Consider the following 23,881-nt stretch of genomic DNA (forward strand, 5'->3'; position numbering starts at 1 on the left):
CTTCTTAGGAAGAAAGAAAAGAAGTTAGCAGTATCCTTTAACTTTACTTTCCGCTATATAGATGATGTTCTCTCACTAAATAATTCAAAATTTGGTGACTATGTTGAACGCATCTATCCCATCGAACTTGAGATCAGGGATACAGTCTCATATCTTGACTACCATCTAGAAATTGACAATGAGGGTAGGTTGAAAACAAAACTTTAAGACAAAAGAAATGATTTCAGCTTCCCAATTGTGAACTTTCCATTTCTATGTAGCAACATTCCAGCAGCGCCTGCATAGGGAGTATATATCTCCCAATTGATATGATATTCCAGGGCTTGTATTTCCTATCATGATTTCCTTGATAGAGGGTTGCTGCTCACAAGGAAGCTATTAAACCAAGGGTTCCAAGTGGTGAAGTTGAAATCATCCCTTCGTAAGTTTTACGGACGCCATCACGAGTTGGTTGACTGTTATGGAATATCCGTTTCACAGATGATAGCGGATATGTTCCTAATGTCGGAACTACAATCCCGTCCCCTTTTCCTGAATGCGACCTACCGAAGAAGACTTATTACTGGGTTGTACTAACATGAGCAATAGACGGGTGCCACATGTGGAGCAGGATCTGCTTACCCTTCTGGAGCACCTGAGATCACCCCCAGTTTTTGGTGGGGTTCGTATTGCTCAGTCTTTAGTTTTCTATGTAGTGTTTTGTGTACTATTGTTGGTCTTTTTTAGCCATGGCGTTGTCAGTTTGTTTTCGACTTATGAGTTTGAATGTACCTGTGGTATCTTTCGCCTCTCTTTAGCAAATGCTCACACCCCACTGCAAGACAGCCTCTAACAATATTTTCGAAGGAACTTTCTGCTTTATTTGTTTACTCTATACCTATGCCATGAATAAAACAAATACAGCATAATAACAACAGAATATAAACTAATGGCATATGCATTGAAATCAACTTTCATTAATTGCCTGCTATAATCTCCAAGCAAAATACAACAACAATAAAAACATAAGACAACTACTGGGCACAGAAAACATGTTTGATAACTTGGCATCTCGCGCTACTTGAGTGGTATGGTTTATTTCTTCAGTTGAGTAGAAAGAGAATGTATGATGTCGTGAGCCTACATCATTAACATTGCCTAGGAAAACAGGTAATCAGTGCATTATCTTTCAAACTCTATGATGTTTCTCAGCTAAATCTCATCTCAGGTCTCTTGCCCAAACACCCTCTACTTTAAAAAAAAACATAGATAATCTATTATTATTTTTTTTTAATTGGATCATGACTGCCTAAAATGTTGTCATGGCTGCCTAACATGTGTTACATGTTGTCATGACTGTCTGAAATATGTAAATTATTGTCAAGAATGCTTGAAATATGTAAATTATTGTTATGACTGGCTCTTTACATAGAAAAAGGACCTGTAGTAAGCAAGGTGAAAATTACTTTAATATTTTTAGGTGTGGCACCATTTCCTGGAGCAACAACTGGTACTGGTGGTAGGATCAGGGATGTACAAGCCACTGGTCGTGGAGCACATGTTGTGGCTGGCACTGCAGGTTATAGTTTTGGTAGCCTACATATACCAGGTGAGAGTAACATTTAACATTTGTGTATACTTGGGACCAGTAATTACATGGCTGAAATTGCTGACTATTGCATTGGTAGCCTTCATATACCAGGTGAGGGTAACATATACCATTTGTGTATACTTGGGACCAGTAAATACATGGCTGGGATTGCTGACTATTGCATTGGTAGCCTTCATATACCAGGTGAGGGTAACATATACCATTTGTGTATACTTGGGACCAGTAAATACATGGCTGGAATTGCTGACTATTGCATTGGTAGCCTACTTATACCAGGTGAGAGTAACAGACAACAATTGTTTGTATATGTGGCTGAAAATGCTGACTACAACTTTGGTACAAGTGACGGCAGGTGAAAAAAGAGTACAGGCAATCAGTGATATATAGTATTCAGAATGACACAACTGACTCATGATTTGCAGCCAAAATATACCAAGTAAAGGTTCCAGAAAGCTGCTAAAACTATGGTGTTAAATTGAAGAAGGAATCTAGTAACACAGTGAAATGGGTTTTAAAAGACCTGTATCTCTAACAAATCATATGAAAAAAAAGATCCTAACACATATATCATTTAAGGCACATGGAAGAAAATGAACTTTAAAATAGAAAACTAATTAAGAAATTCCATTTAAGATTTTTTTTAGTAAAATATAACCTTGACAGTTGTAGAATCTGTATATGAAATGTAATTGTAGGTTATCCATTACCATGGGAAGACCCATCCAGTATCTATCCATCAAACTTTGCCTCACCTTTAGATATAGCTATAGAGGCTAGTAATGGGGCATCAGATTATGGAAACAAGTTTGGGGAACCAGTCCTGGCTGGCTTTGCAAGGTCATTTGGTTTGACATTGGAAGATGGTGAAAGAAGGGAGTTCATCAAACCTATTATGTTTAGTGGAGGGATAGGTCAGTTAGAAGGATGTCATGTTTCCAAGGCTACACCACAGAAAGGTTTGATATCAAATCAAAATAATTTATAATGAAACTATCATTTAATATCTGTTTCAAGTTTCAGTTTTGAGTTTTGTTTTATAACGATTTAAAAAAAAAAAATTTTAACAAGTTTTTTTTCATTAGAACTATTGAAAAAATATGAATTTTTCGAAGGGTACAGAAGCTTTCCATAAAAAGATGGTCACATTTACTTCAATTCTACACCTCACTGATTGATTTACATTTTGCATCCTGACATCAGATCTCAGATATTTATTTACTCAATATGAATTGGTTTAACTACAAGGATGCATCTTGCAGATTATAGCAGCCTTTCACAGGTCATTTTGAACTATTATTTATTGTACATTGATTAAGTTTTACATCCTATATAAACGAGGAGTAGTAGTTATGGAGTATGATTGTCATTGAGACAAATATCCACCAGATACCAAAGGACGTAGATGTTGGTAAATATAGGTCGCCTTATGGCCTTCAACAATGATCATTCAGATCTCAGATGTAAGGATTCATCTGATAGAGTATAACAGTTACCCACATAAAGTAGGTTACTCTGACCTATATTTTACACTTCATTGACTTCTTTCAATTTCCAAGTTTTATATTTGATTTAATTTATCAAATATCAAATGACTTGCAATCATATAACTTGGCTTAAGGATGCATTGAGGAGAGTTTAACATCCTGAAAGTATGTCTCTCTGACCTAAATTTTATGATGCCTTGTTTCATTCATAAATCTGACTGATGTTTTTCTCATGTCATTTTGTCATGTTAGAGCCTTTTATAGTTTAACTATATGGTATGGGTTTTGCTCATTGTCCAGGGTCTATAGTGACCTTTAGTTGCTTATATATTTGTCATTTGGTGACTGGTGGATAGTTGTCTTATTGGCAATCATTCCACATCTTATTGCTGAGCATGTGACATTTTTCAGGATTTCTGGATTGAAGCATTCGTTTCTTAGATATTTACTAAATACAATCAGGTCAATTTCACACAGATGTTAATATCAGCTGTGTTAACTGGTTTTGATTTTATCATTTAAAGTTCATCAATCTTATTCCTGGATAGGGCAAACATTGTTATCATAGATTTCATTAAACCTTGCTTAAAAGGGCTATGTAAGATTTTCTGATCAATTACCATTTTCTGTTGTTAATCCATGGTTGAAACCCATTTGAAAAATAGACTTCTCAACCACCTGCCAACGTCTTGGTGGTCTCCTGGTAGCGTGTTTGCCTTGAGTGCGGGAGGTCATGGTTTGGAACCCTGGCCGGGTCAAACCAAGGACTTTAAAATTGGTATTTGCTGCTTTTCCACTAAGCACATGGCATTAAGGAGTAAGATTAAAGACTGGTCAGCTGGAAGTCAGAATAATGTAAGATGACATGTCTCCCTGCGGACTGTTACCTTGTGAAATAGCACGTATAAAATCCGGCTCAGCGTGTCGGTCTAGTACAAAGCAGGGTTAGTATTCATATTACATTGACATGTTCTCATCCTGAATATGCATATTAATTTGCTGCTGGACATTAAGCAGCCATCCATCGTCATCATCAACCACCTGCCTAGTTGAATCAAACTTTGCCTCAATTATAAAAAAAAAATATGCAAAAATTGAAATCCTGAAATTTTGCACACCTTTGTTATATTTAAGCTTATGTACTAAAACACAGTTGACAAACAAACTTTGTTAAAATGATATTATGTTGATTATTCCATATTAAGAAAGGTTTGAATATTACCATTCCTTATTTTTCAGGTATGGAAGTAGTGAAGTTAGGGGGACCAATCTACAGGATAGGAGTAGGTGGGGGAGCTGCATCATCAGTGCAAGTTCAAGGGGACAACAAGGAGGAATTAGATTTTGGGGCAGTCCAAAGGGGCGATTCAGAAATGGAACAGAAATTGAATCGCTTGATTAGAGCCTGTATAGAGATGAGACAAAAGAACCCTATTGCAAGCATACACGATCAGGGAGCTGGAGGAAACGGTAAGAGCAGAGAAAGTCAAACTTGTAGTAACCTCAGCAGGTCTAGATACAGTTTTACTAGCTTTGTCTGTCCTTCTGTCCCTCCTTTAGTCTGTCTGAAACACATGAATGATACCTAAGAATGATACTATAAGTTAATTATATTTAGTGTACGGAATGATTGTAAAGGGTAAACATCTTTCTTGCAGGGTTCATCTGACCTTGACCTCATTTTCATAGATCATTGATGATATTATTTCTTTGTGATACATGTAATAAAACCTTGATCTTGAAGACATAAAACATAAAATTCAGTAATTATCAGTAATGCAGATTAGAAATTTAAGAGTGAGCACTCTTGATGGATTTCAGTTCTAGTGCTCTTCAACTTTGTATTTGATTTGGCCTTCCAAATGTTTTTATTTGAATGCCACTGATGAGTAACATGTGAACAAATACGGGTCTGGAGTCCTAATTATAAGCTGGTTTGTTTCATATTATTTTACAACCATTGGGTTGATGCCACTGTCTGTCATTTATTCCTCCCAAAGTGTATCATCAAAACAGTTGTCAGCACTTCTGTACTGACATGAAATTTAAACCTTAGCCAATTTGACACAACTTTTTGGAATTTTTGGTTTTCAGTGTTAAACTTTCTGTTTGATTTGTCCTTCCCGACTGTTTTGATAAGAGTGCCACTGATATGTCTCGTGTAGATGATAACACACCTAGCATATAAGAATTAAACTTTAAACAAAAGTGTTCAGCAAAATAAGATCTACAAATTAGTAAACTTGGCTGAAATTGTCAATTGTCCACTATTAGGAGTTATTGCCCTTGAAATTTGGTTACATTTATTACTATATAACCGATTGCAATGAAGGAAAAAAATAAATATCAAAGTGGCATATTTTTTACCATTTGGGCGATTCAGGCTCTAGGGAGCCTCTTGTTTGCATCTTTTAAGACTTTACTCTATTCTTCAATACACTGGATAATCTATGTGTTGTTATGGAAAAAATACAGACTTATTAATTCTGTTTGTCTCAGATTGAATTATGTCATTCTTGACACCTTCAGATGTGTACAATGTTATACCTGAGTGACTTTTAGGTATGTATGAGAAATTAGTATGCACTTATTTACATACTTAATTTAGATTGAAACTTTAATCATTATTTATGTTACCTGAAAAATGGCTCAAAGGATAATGTTTTTGGCCCAAATGAAGTACATGTACTGCATTTTTCAAAAATCTGTGCAAATGCAACCAAAAAGTACCAGTAAATTTTTCTATAGTCATGACTTTCAAATTCAATTTTAAATTTCAAATTGAAGTTGCAATATGATTCACAAATTGGAAATTGAAAGTAAGATCTTTTCAATCGTTTATGCTCTTTTAGGGAAGGATGGGAAAATAAAACTTTTTGTTTCTAATGTCAAACCTGACTATTTTATATATGTTCCTGGAATGTTGAAAATCTTCTTATAGATACAAATCAAGAAATAAAAAACAAACTGACATTTCAAGTCAATTTAATTCAGACGGCCTTATTGACAAAGAAAAAAAAAATTTTTTAGAATGTTATTCATAAAATATTACCTCGGTTGAGCATAACAGCTGTATTGTTCTGAAGGATTAGCTCTATTTATTGTTTAAATTTCATTCAAAGCAAGATGTTTCTTTTCTCTTTAGTAAAACTAATGATTATGAACTTTGAATGTGTTAATAATTAGGACCACTTCTAAGTATTGACTTGCCCTATTGATCCTGAATTCAAATTTTAAAATTTACCCAAAAACAAAACATTTTTTTAGCAATATTTATTACCAAACAATATACAAAAATATGTTTACACTGGTAAGATTAATTATTTAACTTCAAATTCGTTCATTTCCAAATAGATACAGACGTGATTTTTCCTGCAGGAGTCAAAATCTCCCAATTTTTTAAGCCCTCCCCTTTACCTTCAGTTAATAATTCAAATCTTTTGGTTTTAAAAATTTGTTTTGTCAGTCTCCATTTTTTGTAACGATTGATGTCAATCTCTAATATCGTGGATTTTGTGGCCTTGATGAAGTTAACTTTATTTTACCTGTAAATCATAGAACTTGGATTATTATATTTACCCTAACCCACGATATGTAGGTTTAGAAGTTGATCACATATGTTCAAGGGGAAAGCATGCTATATATACATAGAAAGACCTTTGAAAAGTTGAGGAAATTAAATGACTGATCATTCAGTGACATATATTCGGGTCATTGATTTTACTTTTTGTTTCATTCTTTCATTGTTTACTAGTTGAAGCCGGACGATGCATTAACAACTTGGGAGATGGAAGTTGAAACACTGGTCTAATTTGCTCTTCAGACTTTGTAAAAAGTCCTCAGTGTCTGAGCAACAAATTAATGAGCAAGGGTTTTGTCAGAGAATGTCTTGTCCTAAAGTGCCAAGACCTAAGATATAAATATTCTGTGGCTACTTCATAAATAATACAAGATGGTCTTGAGTTATAGATTCTAGGTGCTAAAGTTGTGTATCTTTTTACTTTAACTTTAGTTTCTCCCTTATTTGTTTTTGTGCTATTATGTTTCTTTTGATCGTATGAATTTTGACGTGACTCAGTATTTTTGCATCCTACCATCAGGTTTTTTACTTTTTAACTTCGGGCATTCCTGGTGGGTCCTGAGGTGCGATTTAGACGCAAAGGATTTTAACAGTGTTGCTTCTATTTTGTTTACGTTTGTAATTATATTTACTAAATTTTACTTTATGGAGAAAGTGTATGCTATATACAGTATGTACTATCAACAACAAAAACTTTTTTGTTGAAGTCATTCATTGTCAAATTTACTATCTACTATACCTTTTATGTTGGCGTCTTTGTTAGATTTATTTGTGTGTTTTGTTTGAATTTTTGAGTCAGTTGTGTTGTATGTCTGTTTATATATGTTTACACAGTTTTGGCTGCTGGATCCCAATTATTGTCACATTAACCTTTTATGTCTGTTTTGGTTGCTCACCCAACTTTCCCAATATAACGGAACTATAAACAACTATCATACAAGTGAGAGGTTTAGCTAGCTATAAAACCAGTTTTAATCCACCATTTTTTTCATCAAATGCCTCTAACAAGTCAGGAATATGACAGTTGTTTTTCTCTTGTTCCATTGATTGATAGCATTTGATTTTTATGGACTTGCCTTCCCCTTTTTGAATTTGCCTTGGAGTTAGGTATTTTTGTTATACTTTTTTTACTCCCATTCTTTGATTCAGTTAAAGCACCCCTCTGAAATAACAGAAGTTAACTCACTCCAAGAGCAAAGGAAAAATTACCATTCATGTTACAAATGATTTTAACTTTCTGAGGAAAAATTAAAAATTATATTTTGAAAATTATTTGAGAAATCTATATTTCTTTTCAGTGCTAAAATTGAAATGGATAACACATTTATTTACTCACAAGTATGTACCTTAATATGGGAACAAACTTTAAAAATTGTGGAACACATAAAAAAAAAGATGAAAAATGATAGAAATGAGAGAAAATTTAGATAGAAATATTAAAGCTTTTTATGTAGGTGACAAGACAGTGAAATCTACCCAGTACACATAAATTGTATTGTTGTTTACTTAATAAGTTTTTATAACTGATTAATGAATAGATGCTGTAAAACTTACCATTTTCTTCAGTAAGTCAAAAGGAGTTCAAAGTAATTTTGTACCATATTAAATGCAAAATTGAGTTCTACTTTTATTTGTTAAGAGAATACATTAACAATAATACTCTTTTCTAAAATAAAAAGGGAAATTTGTAGCTATATTATCAAAATGAACACTGAAAACGTGGATAAAAAATCTCCAGTTATGAGGCCTAAACTCCAGCTGAAAAATTTTCAAATCTCCAGTTGTGACTTGACAACTTTGTCTCATGAATTTAGATAAGCTGTTATGTATTCTTTGAAGGGGGGATGGTAGTCTTAACTATCTTTATATTTTTCTCCCCTGCAGGTCTCAGAGCTGGGGGAATAGTTATGTTCTCTGTCCTTCTGGCTGGCCATTCATCTGAAACAGTACTCAGTGACTATTTAACATAAAGCGTCCATACTTGGTAGGATTTTGTCATCATATTCTCATGTACCATGCTATATTGTCAGTTAGATTAAACAGTTTTTAAAGGCAGTGCTTTAATGCCTTTCTAGTTGCCGGGTTAATCCTTCCTTCCGCGATATCCAACTTATCTACGTGGGGGGTCATTAAACTCTAAGTAGATCCGGAAATGTTGAATTCTCTCCTCTTCTTATTGCGATATAAAATGTTTTTTGTTTCATTTCATTTACATTGGGAAATAGAGAAACGATCATTGTGTTTTGTTAGTTTTAAAAACTTTTGATATATTAGTATTTTGCATTATAAGCAGTCAACCGATTGACAAACTAGAATTATTTGAATTCCGTGTGGAAAGAGCTCGGGTTAATTTCGAGTGTTATCTGCAATCTAGATGTTTATAAATCATTTCAGTCGTTGATATAATAATTAAAGGTCGACTGAACCATGTGAACATGAATTATATTATACAATTTAAAGCGCATTTCTGTTTATGCACGTGAACCCGTCTAACGTTATTTTCGCAGTTATATAAAGTAGCAAATTATCGTTCCTGAATAGGTGGCGCCGTGGTAGCGGATCCTGTTCCTCTTCTTCCGGTTTCTGCACTGTGCAACTATTTCAGTTATATTTTTAATTAATGATGCCAAGTACTTGTTGTTGTGTACCTGGATGTCATTTAAGAGGAGGACATGCATTTCCAAATGACTTAAAAAGAAGGAAAAGTTGGATCAACGCCATGGCCCATACGCAGATTGGACGAGAACACGATGATATCGTGGAGTCCATCTCAATCAGCTGTTGTTTGCAAGGCACGTTTTACTGAAAAAGACTACGTGCAGGAAACTATTCATGGTAAAACTCTATTTTCTTTGTGAAATATATAGTTATATATGTAATCGCCATGCGAATAAACCAAAGTCTGTTTACAACCGCAATTATCGTTTTAGAATAAAAGGGGGTGGGTAATTCAAGACGTCATAATTTTTTGGATTACGATTCAATGTGATCTGTTTGAGATTTTTTGGTGATTGCTACAATTATAATGATTTCTTACAAGAGGTATATCATACTGAGAATTATTTTAGCAGTAATTATGCTAATGTAGTAATGACAGGAATGCATAAGCTATGCCTCATAGACTTTCTTGAAAAATATCAATGACAATGTTAACAGGAACAAAACAATGACATGCTCTCATCTATATTATAGTTATTTAGGTACAAACAATGTACGTTTGTTGCATAAGTCTCTCATTGTTTGTACTTTGGATTTACATAACATACATTGAATCAGGCAAACATAGTTTTATCCAGATTGTAATGAATAAATCTAGTTAATATTTCGCCAGGTAGTACAAAGTATACATTGCTAATGGAAGTTCATTTAATTATAAAAAAACTAATGTTTTATAACCTTTTTCAGGGCGCAAACCCACCATACAGAGACTTAAGTCTACTGCAATTCCCAGCCTATTTTCCTGGACCAAGCAAGAAACTGAATCGTCCGCAAAAAGAAAAATCAGGGCAGTTTCCTATGAAAACAAAAGAACTAAACTTGATGAATATTGTAGTAGAAATCTAGAGGAAAGTTTTGATTGTAAAGTTGGTTTTCCTGAAGAAGTCATTCATACTGCAGAAAGGATTTATGACTGTCCACCACCAACTGCCGAGCTAATGTTGAGCTTCACAGATGGAATTACGCAAACACCATCAATGCCTATGTTTTTAACAGAGAATTTTGAAATGAAGACACGTGACACAGCCATGCATTTTTATACCGGTTTAGAGTTGTATACTAAATTTTTATTTGTTTTGACCACACTTGGTCCAGCAGCACATTGTTTGAGATGCATATATTTTCAAATTGATAGGGTGTCAGTTGAAAATCAGTTTTTTTATGACTTTGATGAAATTGAGGCATCATACAACCAACTTTGAACTGTCTAGATTCTAGATTGAATCTAGTGTTAAGAATATTGTGTATACATGGATTGTTTTTATGTCTAAACAGTGGTGTGAGGCTAACACTTGGCCATCTAGTGGTTGAGTCAGGTATTTTTCACCATCCAACTTCAAATTAAAGTTTCCTACGACTTGGATTATTATTGACAGCACAGAATATCCCGTGATAAAACCTAAAGCTCCTAGAGCTCAGGCAACCTTTTCATCAAATAAAAACAGAAACACTGAAAATTCTTGAATGTTCGACACCTGGTGGTTTAGTCAACTATGTCTCTATGTCACATAGAGCGAATTATTGGACTTGGCAAAACATACAAAATTCTAATAAATCCTATGAATGGAACTGAAACAAAACTTTCATCTGAAATAACATTTAGTTGTTTTATGTTGTGTAATTTGGACTTAGCAAAACATACAAAATTCTAATAAATCCTATGAATGGAACTGAAACAAAACTTTCATCTGAAATAACATTTAGTTGTTTTATTTTGTGTAATTTTAGAACTTGTATTGTGCCAAAGGATGCATAAATAAAAGTGACGCAATGAATTTTGTTCTGATATATATATATTTACAATTACATGCACATGTAAATTGTAATGCATATAAAAATAAGGAGATGTGGTATGATATTCAGTGAGTTTATCAAACTAAAGTGCATAAGAAATGGGTTTAAGCAGTTACAGGTGTTACTGTCACCGTACAATCTCCAACAATGAGAAAAACTCGTGACCTGTAAAAAATTTCAGAGATCTTACAACTAAGTTTTGTTGTCTCACCTTGACTTTGGTGAATTTTTTATATCTGTTGATGTAAATATAAAAAAGAAGATGTGGTATGATTGCCAATGAGACAACTCTCCACACATGCACAAGAGACCAAATGACACAGAAATTAACAGCTATAGGTCACAGTACGGCCTTCAACAATGAGCAAAGCCCATACCGCACAGTCAGCTTTAAAAGGCCCAGAAATGACAATGTAAAACAATTCAAACAAGAAAACTAACGGCCTATTTTATGTAAAAAAATGAACAAATATAACAAATATGCAACACATAAACAAACGACAACCACTGAATTACACTTTTATAGGCTTCTGACTTGGGACATGCACATACATGTACATACAGAATGTGGCGGGCTTAAACATGTTAGCGGGATCCCAACCCTCCCCCTAACCTGGGACAGTGGTGTAACAGTACAATATAAGAAAGAACTATAAAAATCAGTTGAAAGAGGCTAAACTCATCAGATGGATAAATACAAATACAAGTGGACGTGGTCGGGTAGTTGTACATCCAAACAACAAAAAGACACTAAGTACAAATCTGAGAGTACTCGCAGTTACTGACAGCTAGTTCAAAGCCACTAACAACTGATAAAAAAATCTTGCATCTAAGACTAAATTATCAATCCGTAAGCTCCCTTTAGAATTTTATAAATTTTAGATTTTACATTTCTGAGTTATGGGGTTTTATTCATTAAAAAAGGGGGGATTTTCCAGTTTTTGGACAACAACTCAAAAATGCTTTAAGCAGATCACATGAAACTTTGGTGAATTATTTATAGCTATTGATGTAATCTCCCTATTGATTTTCATAAATTTCAAATATGACATTGAGAAGAAATTGAACTTTATTTGTTTATAGTCTGGCAACAGATTTATTAAGTATTGCACAACAGCACAGTGTATTGCACAACAGCACAGTGTATTGCACAACAGCAAGAAATCTTTAATTGAATATAAATTCAATTCATATAACCGATTTCAAGTTCATTGACTACATTTATTCAGAAACTATAATATGTCAAATATTTAATTACAATCCAAATTCAGACCTGTATCAAGCTTGAATATTGTGTCCATTTTTGCCCCAGCTGTTCAGGGTAGTACCTCTGTGGGTGTATCCAGCTGCGCTCAGCTAATCAGTTTATTTCTTAATTAAGAACTCCTTTTTATACGAATGCAAAAAAATTTTTGTGGTCGTATATTGGTATGATGTTGGCGTCGTCGTCCGAAGACACATTAGTTTTCGCATTCTAACTTTAGTTTAAGTGAATGGATCTCAATGAAATTTTAAAATAAGGTTCAATACCACAAAAGGAAAGTGGGGATTGATTTTGGGGGTTATGGTACCAACAGTTAAGGAATTAGGGGCCAAAAAGGGGCCAAAAATAAGCATTTTTGTAACTTCCAGACATAACTTGTGTGTAAGTGTATGGATCTCTCTGACATTGTACCACAAGGTTCCATATCACAAAGGGAATGCTGGGATTGATTTTTGGGGGTAATGGCCTCCAAATTTTAGGAATTAGGGGCCAAAAAGGGGCAAAAAACAAGCATTTTTCTAGTTTCATGACAATAACTTGTGTGCAAGTCTATGGATCTCTCTGACATTGTATCACAAGGTTCCATATCACAAAAGGAATGCTGGGATTGAATTTGGGGGTAATTGCCTCCAAATTTTAGGAATTAGGGGCCTAAAAGGGGCAAAAAACAAGCATTTTTCTAGTTTCATGGCAATAACTTGTGTGTAAGTGTATGGATCTTTATGAAATTGTACTACAAGGTTCCATATCACAAAGGGAAAGCTGGAATTGAGTTTGGGGGTAATTGCCCAAAAAGTTTAGGAATAAGGGGCCAAAAATAAGCATTTTTCTAGTTTCCAGACAATAACTTGTGTTCAAGTGTATGGATCTCTCTGAAATTGTACTGCAAGGTACCATACCACAAGGAATGCTGGGATTGATTTTGGGGGTAATTGCCTCCAAATTTTAGGAATTAGGGGCCAAAAAGGGGCAAAAAACAAGCATTTTTCTAGTTTCATGACACTAACTTGTGTGTAAGTCTATGGATCTCTCTGACATTGTATCACATGGTTCCATATCACAAAGGGAATGCTGGGATTGATTTTGGGGGTAATTGCCTCCAAATTTTAGGAATTAGGGGCCAAAAAGGGGCAAAAAACAAGCATTTTTCTAGTTTCATGGCAATAACTTGTGTGTAAGTGTATGGATCTTTATGAAATTGTACTACAAGGTTCAATATCACAAAGGGAAAGCTGAGTTTGAGTTTGGGGGTAATTGCCCTAAACGTTTAGGTATTTGGGACCAAAAAGGGGCAAAAAAACAAGCATTTTTCTAGTTTCCAGACAATAACATGTGTTCAAGTGTATGGATCTCTCTGAAATTGTACCGCAAGGTACCATACCACAAAGGGAAGGCTGGGATTGAGTTTTGGGGTGATGAATCATAAGGGGGTTCAAAAAATTTGGGGGGGGGATTCTTTTTCCTTTTTTTTCTTAAAAATTTTCCATTTTAAATTGGTTATTTCTGATTTATATATAAAAGCAAATAATAATGATATGGTTTGAATAGGTAAATTAAATTTTTTTAAGTATCTTAGACCACTTTCATTCTGTGTCAGAAACCTATGCTGTGTCAAATATTTAATTACAATCCAAATTCAGTGCTGAATCAAGCTTGAATGTTGTGTTCATATTATTTCATTCATAAATTACTTTATGCTTGGAAATATAATTTTGCTTAGAGTTGAAAGAGTTGACATGTTGCAATGTACATTTACTCTACATAGTTCTATGGTACCAAATCAAAAGTTTATATAAAGAAAGAAGTCAAAGGTTTCCCATCATAGTTTAGTTACATACATTTTTTTTGTACCTGAGGTCGTTGAATATAGATCATTATATAAATAAGGAGATGTGTTATGATTGCCAATGAAAAAACTAAGGATTTTCTTATCCAAGGAATAGATTACCTTAGCCGTATTTGGCACAACTTTTTGGAATTTTGGGTCCTCAATGCTCTTCAACTTTGTACTCGTTTGGCTTTGTTACTATTTTGATCTGAACGTCACTGATGAGTCTTATGTAGACGAAACACACGTCTGGCGTATTAAATTATAATCCTGGTACCTTTGATAACTAATTTGACTATAAACATAGATAAAAAAGGTACAAACTGGACATAATGCACTAGTTCATAAACAAGTGAGAACAATCGCCTTCATATAGTGCTCAGAATATGACATTCATAAAACTTATTCAATATCATTAGAGAACTCTAAATCTTAAATACTGAAAGCCACCTCTGATAAGTACACTGTACTATGCAAGATAATGATGTAACTAGACTTAAAATACACACAACCTGTAATTAACTGCCTTTACAGCGCTTTCGTGCTTTGATTACTGGAGTAATTGGATGTACACAATTTGTTTCAGTATAGTAACAATGACACCTAGTGAACACAATGCCTCTGAATCAGTTGAACAGAAAGTTCTCATACCTGGTTTGCCATCATGCGTAGTTTTCGAGGCCTTTTATATCTTGACTATGCGGTATGAGCTTTGCTCATTGTTGAAGGCCGTACGGTGACCTATAGTTGTTAATTTATGTGTCATTTGGTCTCTTGTGGAGAATTGGCAATCATACCACATCTTCTTTTATACATATTAAATGATCATTTAGATTTGAACATTTTGAAGGGATTTTTTGAACTGACCATTTCAAAAGTATTGTAACTAACAACACCTTGTGAATGCAGTTCCTCTGATAATCTTTTACAGAAACCTCTCAAACTTGGAAATATTATTTGCTTTCATGTTAAGTTGACAATAAATTACCATTATTTTGATTTGAACATATTTAAGGACTATAAGCATAATTTGACTATTGAACCACATTGACATATTGTGTCTTTCAATTTAATTCCTCATTTATCCCTCTGGGGGACATTTTCCTACAGCACAGCAAACTTGCTTTCTTTGACGGGAGAGTGGTAGTCCGACTTTGATAAAAAATCTCAAGTTATGAGGCCCAAACTCCAGCTGAAAATTTTCAAATATCCAGTTGTGACTTGACAACTTTGTCTCATGAATTTAGATAAACTGTTATGGATGGTAGTCTTAACAATTTTTTTTCTCCCCTGCAGATCTCACAGCTGGGGGAATGGTTATGTTCAGTGACTATTTAACATAAAGCGTCCATACTTGGTAGGATTTTGTCATCATATTCTCATGTACCATGCTATATTGTCAGTTAGATTAAACAATTTTTACTTGAGTAATAGGACTTACACAATTTGTTTCAGTATAATAACAATGACACCTTGTAGACACAATGCCTCTCAGTCTGTTAAACAGAAAGTTCTCATACCTTGTAGGATTGTTTGCCATCATGTGTAGTTTTCGAGGCCTTTAAATTTATAAATTATAATGAAATATGATTAAAAAATCTATTGAGGCTTTTGATTTTCCAACATCAGGTTTGATGAGATTAGATTTTAAATGTTTCACTTTCTTTGAGGGGAGGATTAGTTTATTTCTTAACATTTATTTTTGTATGGTTAACCAGACTTATATTTATAGCCTATAGATATAAGAAGATGTGGTATGAGTGCCAATGAGACAACTCTCCATCCAAGTCAAAATTTATAAAAGTAAACCTTTATAGATCAAAGTACGGTCTTCAGCATGGAGCTATCTTTGGTTCTGAAAAAAAGAGGAAATTCTCATTTACAATCTCATCAAAGGGCAAAAGGCCTGAGGTATGATGTACCGAATGTTTCCTGGAGTTGAAATACCATAGATAATCTGTTTATCGCTATTTTCCTAGACAACGTCATGAGTTATGACCTTGGCTTATAATGTCATCTTGTTTTTAATTGAGAAAATCTGTTCTCAGTTTAGAATCTTTAGACGATAAATAATTAACACACAGAAAGGTCAAAGCAAAATTTAAGAAAATGGCAATAAACAGTCTGACCATGGGAAATGGAAGACACTGTAAAATTTAACATTTCTGATTTTAAATGTGCTAAATAAAGAAAATAATATAAACCTTTCTCAGTTAGTGTTATAGTGTTATTTAATGGGTGTTTTCCAATTGGTCTGATATAAAGTCAAAGTACAGTGCCATTGGGTCGAGGTTAGCTGTATTGGCTTGAGTTGTAGCTTTGTGCCAATACAACTGATCCAGACCCAATACAAGGGTACAGGGACATAATAACGGATAAATATAAGAACACACATGTAATGACACCTTCATAAAGTAATGACATAAAATGAACACCAAAAGCTGGCTGATAACAAATATGTCTGTAAGAAGACTAGTACAGGATCAATATGAAAACACACACTTTATGACAACTAACTTTAAATTTCAACCAATAGCTAATCTTGACCCAATAAGATTATTCGAGGACATGATACAGGACTTCAATTTCTATTTCACTGATGTTTTAGGTTACTGTGGATTCATTTATTTTTGTGGGTTCCAATAATGCGACTGGGTAACTATCGCAATAATAAGAACTCGCATTCTGATATCTGTTACATATATCTGTATGCAGATTTTCATGATATCGCAATAATTAATCTCGCATTTTTGTCCATTCTTGAAAAATCGCAATAATAAATGCACGCAATAATTTCTGAATTTACAGTAATTCATTGAACATTTAAATTCATGGTTCACCTGTACCCACGAAATCCAAGAAAATTGGTATTCAACGAAAAATAATGAATCAACAGTAGTTTTTTTTCCGATACTAACTAATGTTGTAGAATTTCCATCTGGACAAATAACTAGAACATGAGTACTATTATGGTTTAAGTTTTTGTGTGCAAATATAATGTGTAACACAATCTTCTTTGGTGAAAACAAAGTATCAACAAAGAAAACATTTATTGTTACATATGAAAAATATCAACAGCTTTAACATTGAACTTGTTCATAAAACAGCTGTCAGATTTTTGAAAATGATTTTGCTTTCCACTATAAATGTTAATATTTATAACACGACCCCTAATAGTGCCTCAACCCCTAATAGTGGCTCAACCCCTAATAGTGCCTCAACAAATGAGTGAAAAGAGGTTGTGTCATTCCTTGGTGCAAGAGCCATTGGTTCAGAAGACACCATCAGACTCGAGTGAACATGGTAGTGTCTATATTGACAGTCATTGCTGTCCTTATCACGGAATGTTTCATTAGGCAATAATGCATTTGAAATGATATGGGAGGCTTCCTTCTGCTGCTTGTTAGACAAAACAGAGTAATCCATCAAAGTTTGAATGTTTTTCCAACCACCAAGTTGTGTTACCTCAGTATTTCTCATATTTGAGTGTAATAATGTAGTAGCAAACGCTTTTTAGTGGAATAATTAACCTTTACGCCTTCTAAATCTCTTTCACTTGCTATTGTCTTCATCATATTGCCACCTATTGTATTTCTCCCAAGAGGATTGTGGGAAGACAAGTTTAAGAGTTTGTAAGAAGGTGTATATAAAACCTTGACTTTGGATCGTTCCTCAAATCTTCTGGCATGTGATCACTTAGTTGTAAACATTTGCACTGGACAGTAAATGTTATTTGGCTCTGTTAATAGATACAAGAGGATGTGGTATGAGTGCCAATGAGACAACTCTCCATCCAAGTCACAATTTGTAAAAGTAAACAATTATAGTTCAAAGTACGGCCTTCAACACGGAGCTTTTGCTCACACTGAACAACAAGCATAACTTCATATATGACCCCCATGTTTGACTCCGCTGCTGATTTTTTGACTTCTCTCTATAAAATAAAAAATAACGTTAACTTGAATATTGACAGTAGTTAAAAGAAAAAAAAGAGTCAATATGAAATATCATTGATATACATACACCTTTCTAGTATAATGTATGATTTAGATATAAAAAAGTGTTGTGCATAGACGGTTTTCTCTTTGTCATTAATACACTGTCTAAGCCTGTTATTAATTATTTACTAAAACAAAATAATTTATCAAAACTGTTTATATATTTACTATTCTGGGACTATAATTTTTGTTGCCTCTCCACTTAGTGTTTAGGGCTATGTAGTTTTATATGTATAATAACCCTTGTATGTTATTCTATGATAAAGTCAGCTCAAAATGTGAAGGCGTTTAGAAAAAAAGTCTGTATAATTTTGTTGTGGAATGATACAAAAAGTCTGTATAATTTTGAGCTGACTTTAGATACAATAGTCTACTATGATGAGTTACACATCAAGTTTACCTTTGGTTCCACTCTACTGATTTTTGCAGAAAAAGAGGGCTTTGGACTTAAATAACACGAAAATAACAGTTATAGAGAATTTTTTTCAAAATGCCTTCACATATTCAGCTGATTTTAAGTACATGTATGTTAGTCTACTATGATGAGTTACAGATCAAGTTTATGTTTAGTTCCTCTATGTTGATTTCTGCCAAAAGAACTAGCTTTGGACTTTGGACTTTTTATGCCCCAGCAGTAAACAAGACATTAAGTGACCTTGACCGTCCATCCATCTTTCTGTCCAGCTGTCCCATTTTCGTTTTCGCACTCTTAACTTAAGTTTGCCCCATGCAAATTTTATGAAACTCATACACAAATTTGCCAAGAACTGCAACACACAGACATAGTTTGATTTTGGGTTGTGATTCATTTACTGTATTTGAGTTATGTCCCTTTTAACTTGGAAAATCGCAAAGCTTGAGCAGGGGCATTCTTCTTTAATTTTCTAAATGTCTTCACATATTGAGCTGATTTTTAGTATGGGAGTCTAATATGCTGATGGAGTTTACATTTTATTCTGCGTCACAGATTTTTGCTGAAATTATGGGCTTTGGACTTTGAAAATATTAGGTTAATCTCCATAGAGTGTGCATTTTTTCTAACCATGTTGATTTTGGGGAAATTATCAACCTTTCTTATCAAATTTCCACTCCTAAAAATGGCTTCAAGCTTTTTTTGCGAGCAGGGCCATTCATGTCATTCTGACACATCTAGTTTAAGTTATATAAATACCTGTGAATTCCACATATTCTATTTCTTTGGAATCTTTCTTGAGTTATTTATTATAATTGCATATGTACCATTTAAGTACATCTGAAAATTTGTGAAATATTTACTCTGATAGAATCTTGCCATTTGAGAATCTAGTTCTAGATGTGAAATATCCTTTTCTTCTCTGAGTTCCTTATTTGTGATCAACCAATCTGTGAAAATTTTCATGTCTGATTTTGTTTTATAGTTAGTATTTCTATTTACATTCTCCTCAAGGAACTGGTCTGTTTTTTCCAAAGTTACAGTTCTATAATAACCAGTCTGAACATTTCTCCATTTTGTAGGACCTTGTTTTCCTAGTCTTCTTGATCATCAGAGGTTTCATCCCATAAATCTAAAAAATACTACATCAGATTTCCCTTTTACCATTGAAGGATTTTATTAGACTTTCTTAAATGTTAGAATGAATTTATCTGTTATCTGAGGAATATGAATCATATTTATTTTAGAGGGGGCAGGGTAATCCACAGATGTAGATTTGATGAGTTATGAAAGGTATTCTAGTATTTGGACATCGTACTTAAATGATATTATTATACAGAAACAACTTGCCTGCACACAATTTATTCAATATAGCAGTGTCAAGCTGCTGTAAGTTTTGTATAAAATCTCCTTTCCCTTTGTCAGTTTTTAAAGGAGTATGGTAATTGGAACTCAGGTGAAAACCTGGCATTGCATTTTTGCGCCTGTCCCAAGTCAGGAGCCTCTAGCCTTTGTTAGTCTTGTATTATTTTTAATTTTAGTTTCTTGTGTACAATTTGGAGTTTAGTATGGCGTTCATTATCACTCAACTAGTGTATATATTTGTTTAGGGGCCAGCTGAAGGACACCTCCAGGTGCGGGAATTTCTCGCTGCATTGAAGACCTGTTGGTGACATTCTGCTGTTGTCTGTTCTATGGTCGGGTTGTTGTCTCTTTGACACATTCCCCATTTCCATTCTCAATTTTATTGAAAAAAACAAAGTGTTGTTTCAAGTCATCTCAGACAGCCTTGTTGACAGAGAAAAACAAGTTTATTTATTGAGAAAATATGTCCTCTTTTGAGTATTATTGCTGTGTTGTTCTGATTGATAAGTTGCTAATGAATTTATATTTATTGTTTGAATATTATTTAGGAATATCTTTTATCAAAACATCTTGGAGAATTATGTCGTGTTATTTGGGTTCTCCATTCTAAGAGGTGTGAAGATAAATAGATTTTGTATTATATTTTTATATTTCATTGGTCTAGATAGACCTTCATAGACAGTCTAGCAGTGAAAAATTTAAGTAACGTGTTATTTTTAACACTTTTTTTATTATTATTTAATAAATATGATAAGTATCAAAATGCCAGAAAGTCACAATATTAACCTTGGTTATTTTGCAAAGAAGAATTTTTTTATATCTTGCTGTAGGTTCAGAACAGGAAAAGGAAAACAAGCTGCATTTCAAGTCTATATGGACAGTTTTGTTGACAAAGAAAATAGTTTACTTTTATTATGTTAGGTTATAAATTTGACCACTTCTGAGCATTATCACTGTATGATTTTCAAGGATTGGTTGCTATATATATTTATTTATTTATTGCTTGAATTAAAAGGGAGATATTTTCTTTTCTTATTTAGCTCATTATGAAGAACCTTGATAATGGAAAATAGGACCACTTCTTAGTATTAACACATTTTGTTTTGCAACATGTACAATTGAGATACAATTTTAAAAAATTGTTGCAGCTTTTTATTCTGTTTCTAAAACTTCAGGTTTTTCATAGATAGAAATTTTATTGTACTACAATTTCCTTACTGAATTGTGATTTTTGGTCCAATTTGTTGCCTGGTTCAAATTTCTGTACACATTTTTTTTGTCATAATTTCATTTGACATGCGCTCAGAAAAACAATTACGATTTTGGAAATACATTTGTATCTCGTTTTTTCTCAAGAATCCCCACATATGACAAGTTTTTATACGCCTGTTTACAGGACGTATTATGGTATACCGTTGTCTGTCCATCCGTCCGTCCATCTGTCCGTCCGTCCGTCGTCAACATTTCGGACAATAATTCACAAAAGCTTTAACCAATCTGCATGAAACTGTGGTGAATTGTTTATATCTATTGACGTGAGCTCCCTTTCGTTTTTTATAAATTTTACATTTTAAGTTTCCGAGTTATGGGGTTTTATTCATTAAAAAAAGGGGGATTTTCCAGTTTTCCGATAATAACTCAAAAACACTTTCACCAATTTGCAAGAAACTTTGGTGAATTGTTTATATCTATAAACATGAGCTCCCTTGGGATTTTTATTAATTTTATATTTTATGTTTCCCAGTTAAAGGGTTTTATTCATTAAAAAAAGGGGGATTTTCCAGTTTTCGGACAACAACTCAAAAATGCTTTCAGCAATTTTCATGAAAGTTTGATGAATTGGTTATATCTATTGACATAAGCTCCCTTTCGATTTTTATAAATTTTAGATTATACATTTCTGAGTTATGGGATTTTATTCCTAAAATGGGGGTGATTTTCCAGTTTTCGGACAATATCTTTAAAGTGCTTTGAGCAGTTTTCATGAAACTTTGTTGACTGGTTTATATCTATTAAGCTAACATCCCTTTAGTTTTTCATAAATTTCTGAAATTACATTGAGAAGTTATTGAACTTTATTCTTTAAAAAAGCGACGGGCGTATCATGCGCTCATGGCGCAGCTGTTTATTTATATTTATAACAATATTTGGGACACTGGTTTTCTATTCCTATGCCATCACAGCAGATTTTTAAAACTACTTCAGAAATGGTGAATAAAATTGAGAATGGAAATGGGGAATATGTCAAAGAGACAACAACCTGACCAAAGAGCAGACAACAGCCGAAGGCCACCAATGGGTCAATGCAGCGAGAAAATCCTGCACCCGGAGGTGGTCCTCAGCTGGCCCCTTAATAAAATTGTGTACTAGTTCAGTGAAAATGAACTTCACACTAAACTCCAAAACATATATAAACATGTATAAATGTCGATATAAAGCAAGTTGAAAGATTATTTACAAGTAGTTGGACATATTTTCATAAAATAAATTGTAAAAAGGCTAAAATGGCCACTGAACAAATACATATCGAAGAAATTTAGTGCTTATCTTCCCCAGTGGGATGTGTTGCAAGGGACATAGAATTACTGGGCTTATTTTTGTCCATATGTCTGTGTCTGTCCATCTGTCGGTCAACAATTTTTGTAAACGCTAAACGCTAAAACTCCAAAAGTATAGTTAGGACTGGCCAATGAAATTTCGCACAGTTGTGCATATTATATTTTGGTGCAGTCAGCAGGCTCAATACTTTTGAAAAAAATTTGCTTTTGTTCGAAAATCCCAAATTTTGAGAATGTCTTCTTGTAAAAGGAATATCACAAAAACTGATATATAGTTATTTCAAAGTGATTGACTAGTTAAAAAAAAATGATAAAAACTTACATTTGTTAAAAAAATCACAAATTTTGAGAAACATCGTCTTGTGATAGGATGTCAAAAAAAATTTATATATCATTTAGGCATAATATGCATTACAAATTGTTTCCTCATTTCAAAATTGTGTTAAAATAGTTTTTGTTAAAAAATTCTAAGATTCATATTTCTTGCAAGGATTTAAATGAAAAATGTATCATCTGCTATTAAGAAATTCTTTTCTGTGTCAAAATTATCAGTTGCCCACCAATATACAAAGTGCTTGGATTTTAACTAAATATATATTAATCCAGAACACCTCCTTAATTAATTGCTGGTGTCAAAATTTATGAAAATTAACAACCTATAAACATTCACTTTGTATGCATCAGTTTCTTAGCCTCACATAAAAATTTACAAGCTGCCCTTGCTGATATGTCAGTTTTTTAGTTACCTCATACTACCAATTTATGAGACTAAGTGGGTATATTAAAAAAAACACATTCTCAGAAAGCATGAGGAAATTTATTTGGCAATTTTTTGTGTATACTTGTGGCCTTAAGAAACATTATGTAGACTATAGGGTACAAAGAACATTAGTGACCCACGCCTATTGTATTGGAGATCTTGTCAAATTTAGGAATTACGAGAAAGGACCTCAAAGATAGCAGTATGTTTTCTTAAAATTTAATTACTTTAGAAAAAAATCCTCAAATACATTTGTCTTAAAAATATATCACAAGCTGTTTTAGTTATTTTTATTAAACATTTAACACATTTTTCATTTTATCAGTTTTATGCGTAAACAGATTCTACAACATTTATTATAATGACATTCACCTTTAACACTTTAACCATTAGCGATAAAATTTGCAGCATCAGCAATGATTGCGGTAATCTGGGTCAATGTTTAAAAACCTGTTACAATTTACCACTTTTCATGTGTTCAACCTAACCTTCATATAGGTAATCTATTGTAGATAAAATACATGAATAA

At 33.4% G+C, this 23,881-nt stretch overlaps 1 protein-coding gene and 1 long non-coding RNA gene across 2 annotated transcripts in view; both read left to right on the plus strand.

The window, feature by feature from the left end:
* The window catches only part of LOC127726469 (phosphoribosylformylglycinamidine synthase-like), a 94,903-nt gene that overhangs the window by 44,150 nt on the left and 26,872 nt on the right, over positions 1–23,881 (plus strand). The window contains exons 8-10 of the mRNA XM_052233846.1: positions 1,460–1,588; positions 2,287–2,547; positions 4,315–4,545. Of these exons, the coding sequence (XP_052089806.1) occupies positions 1,460–1,588; positions 2,287–2,547; positions 4,315–4,545 (621 nt within the window). The remainder of the gene's footprint in view (positions 1–1,459; positions 1,589–2,286; positions 2,548–4,314; positions 4,546–23,881) is intronic.
* On the plus strand, positions 8,702–14,808 carry LOC127726422 (uncharacterized). Its single transcript, XR_007993534.1, has 3 exons — positions 8,702–9,490; positions 10,061–12,848; positions 13,011–14,808. It is a non-coding gene; the product is annotated as an uncharacterized LOC127726422 (long non-coding RNA).

Source organism: Mytilus californianus, unplaced genomic scaffold, assembly GCF_021869535.1.
Source record: "Mytilus californianus isolate M0D057914Y unplaced genomic scaffold, xbMytCali1.0.p SCAF_17, whole genome shotgun sequence".
In the NCBI taxonomy this organism is placed as follows: Eukaryota; Metazoa; Mollusca; class Bivalvia; order Mytilida; family Mytilidae; genus Mytilus; species Mytilus californianus.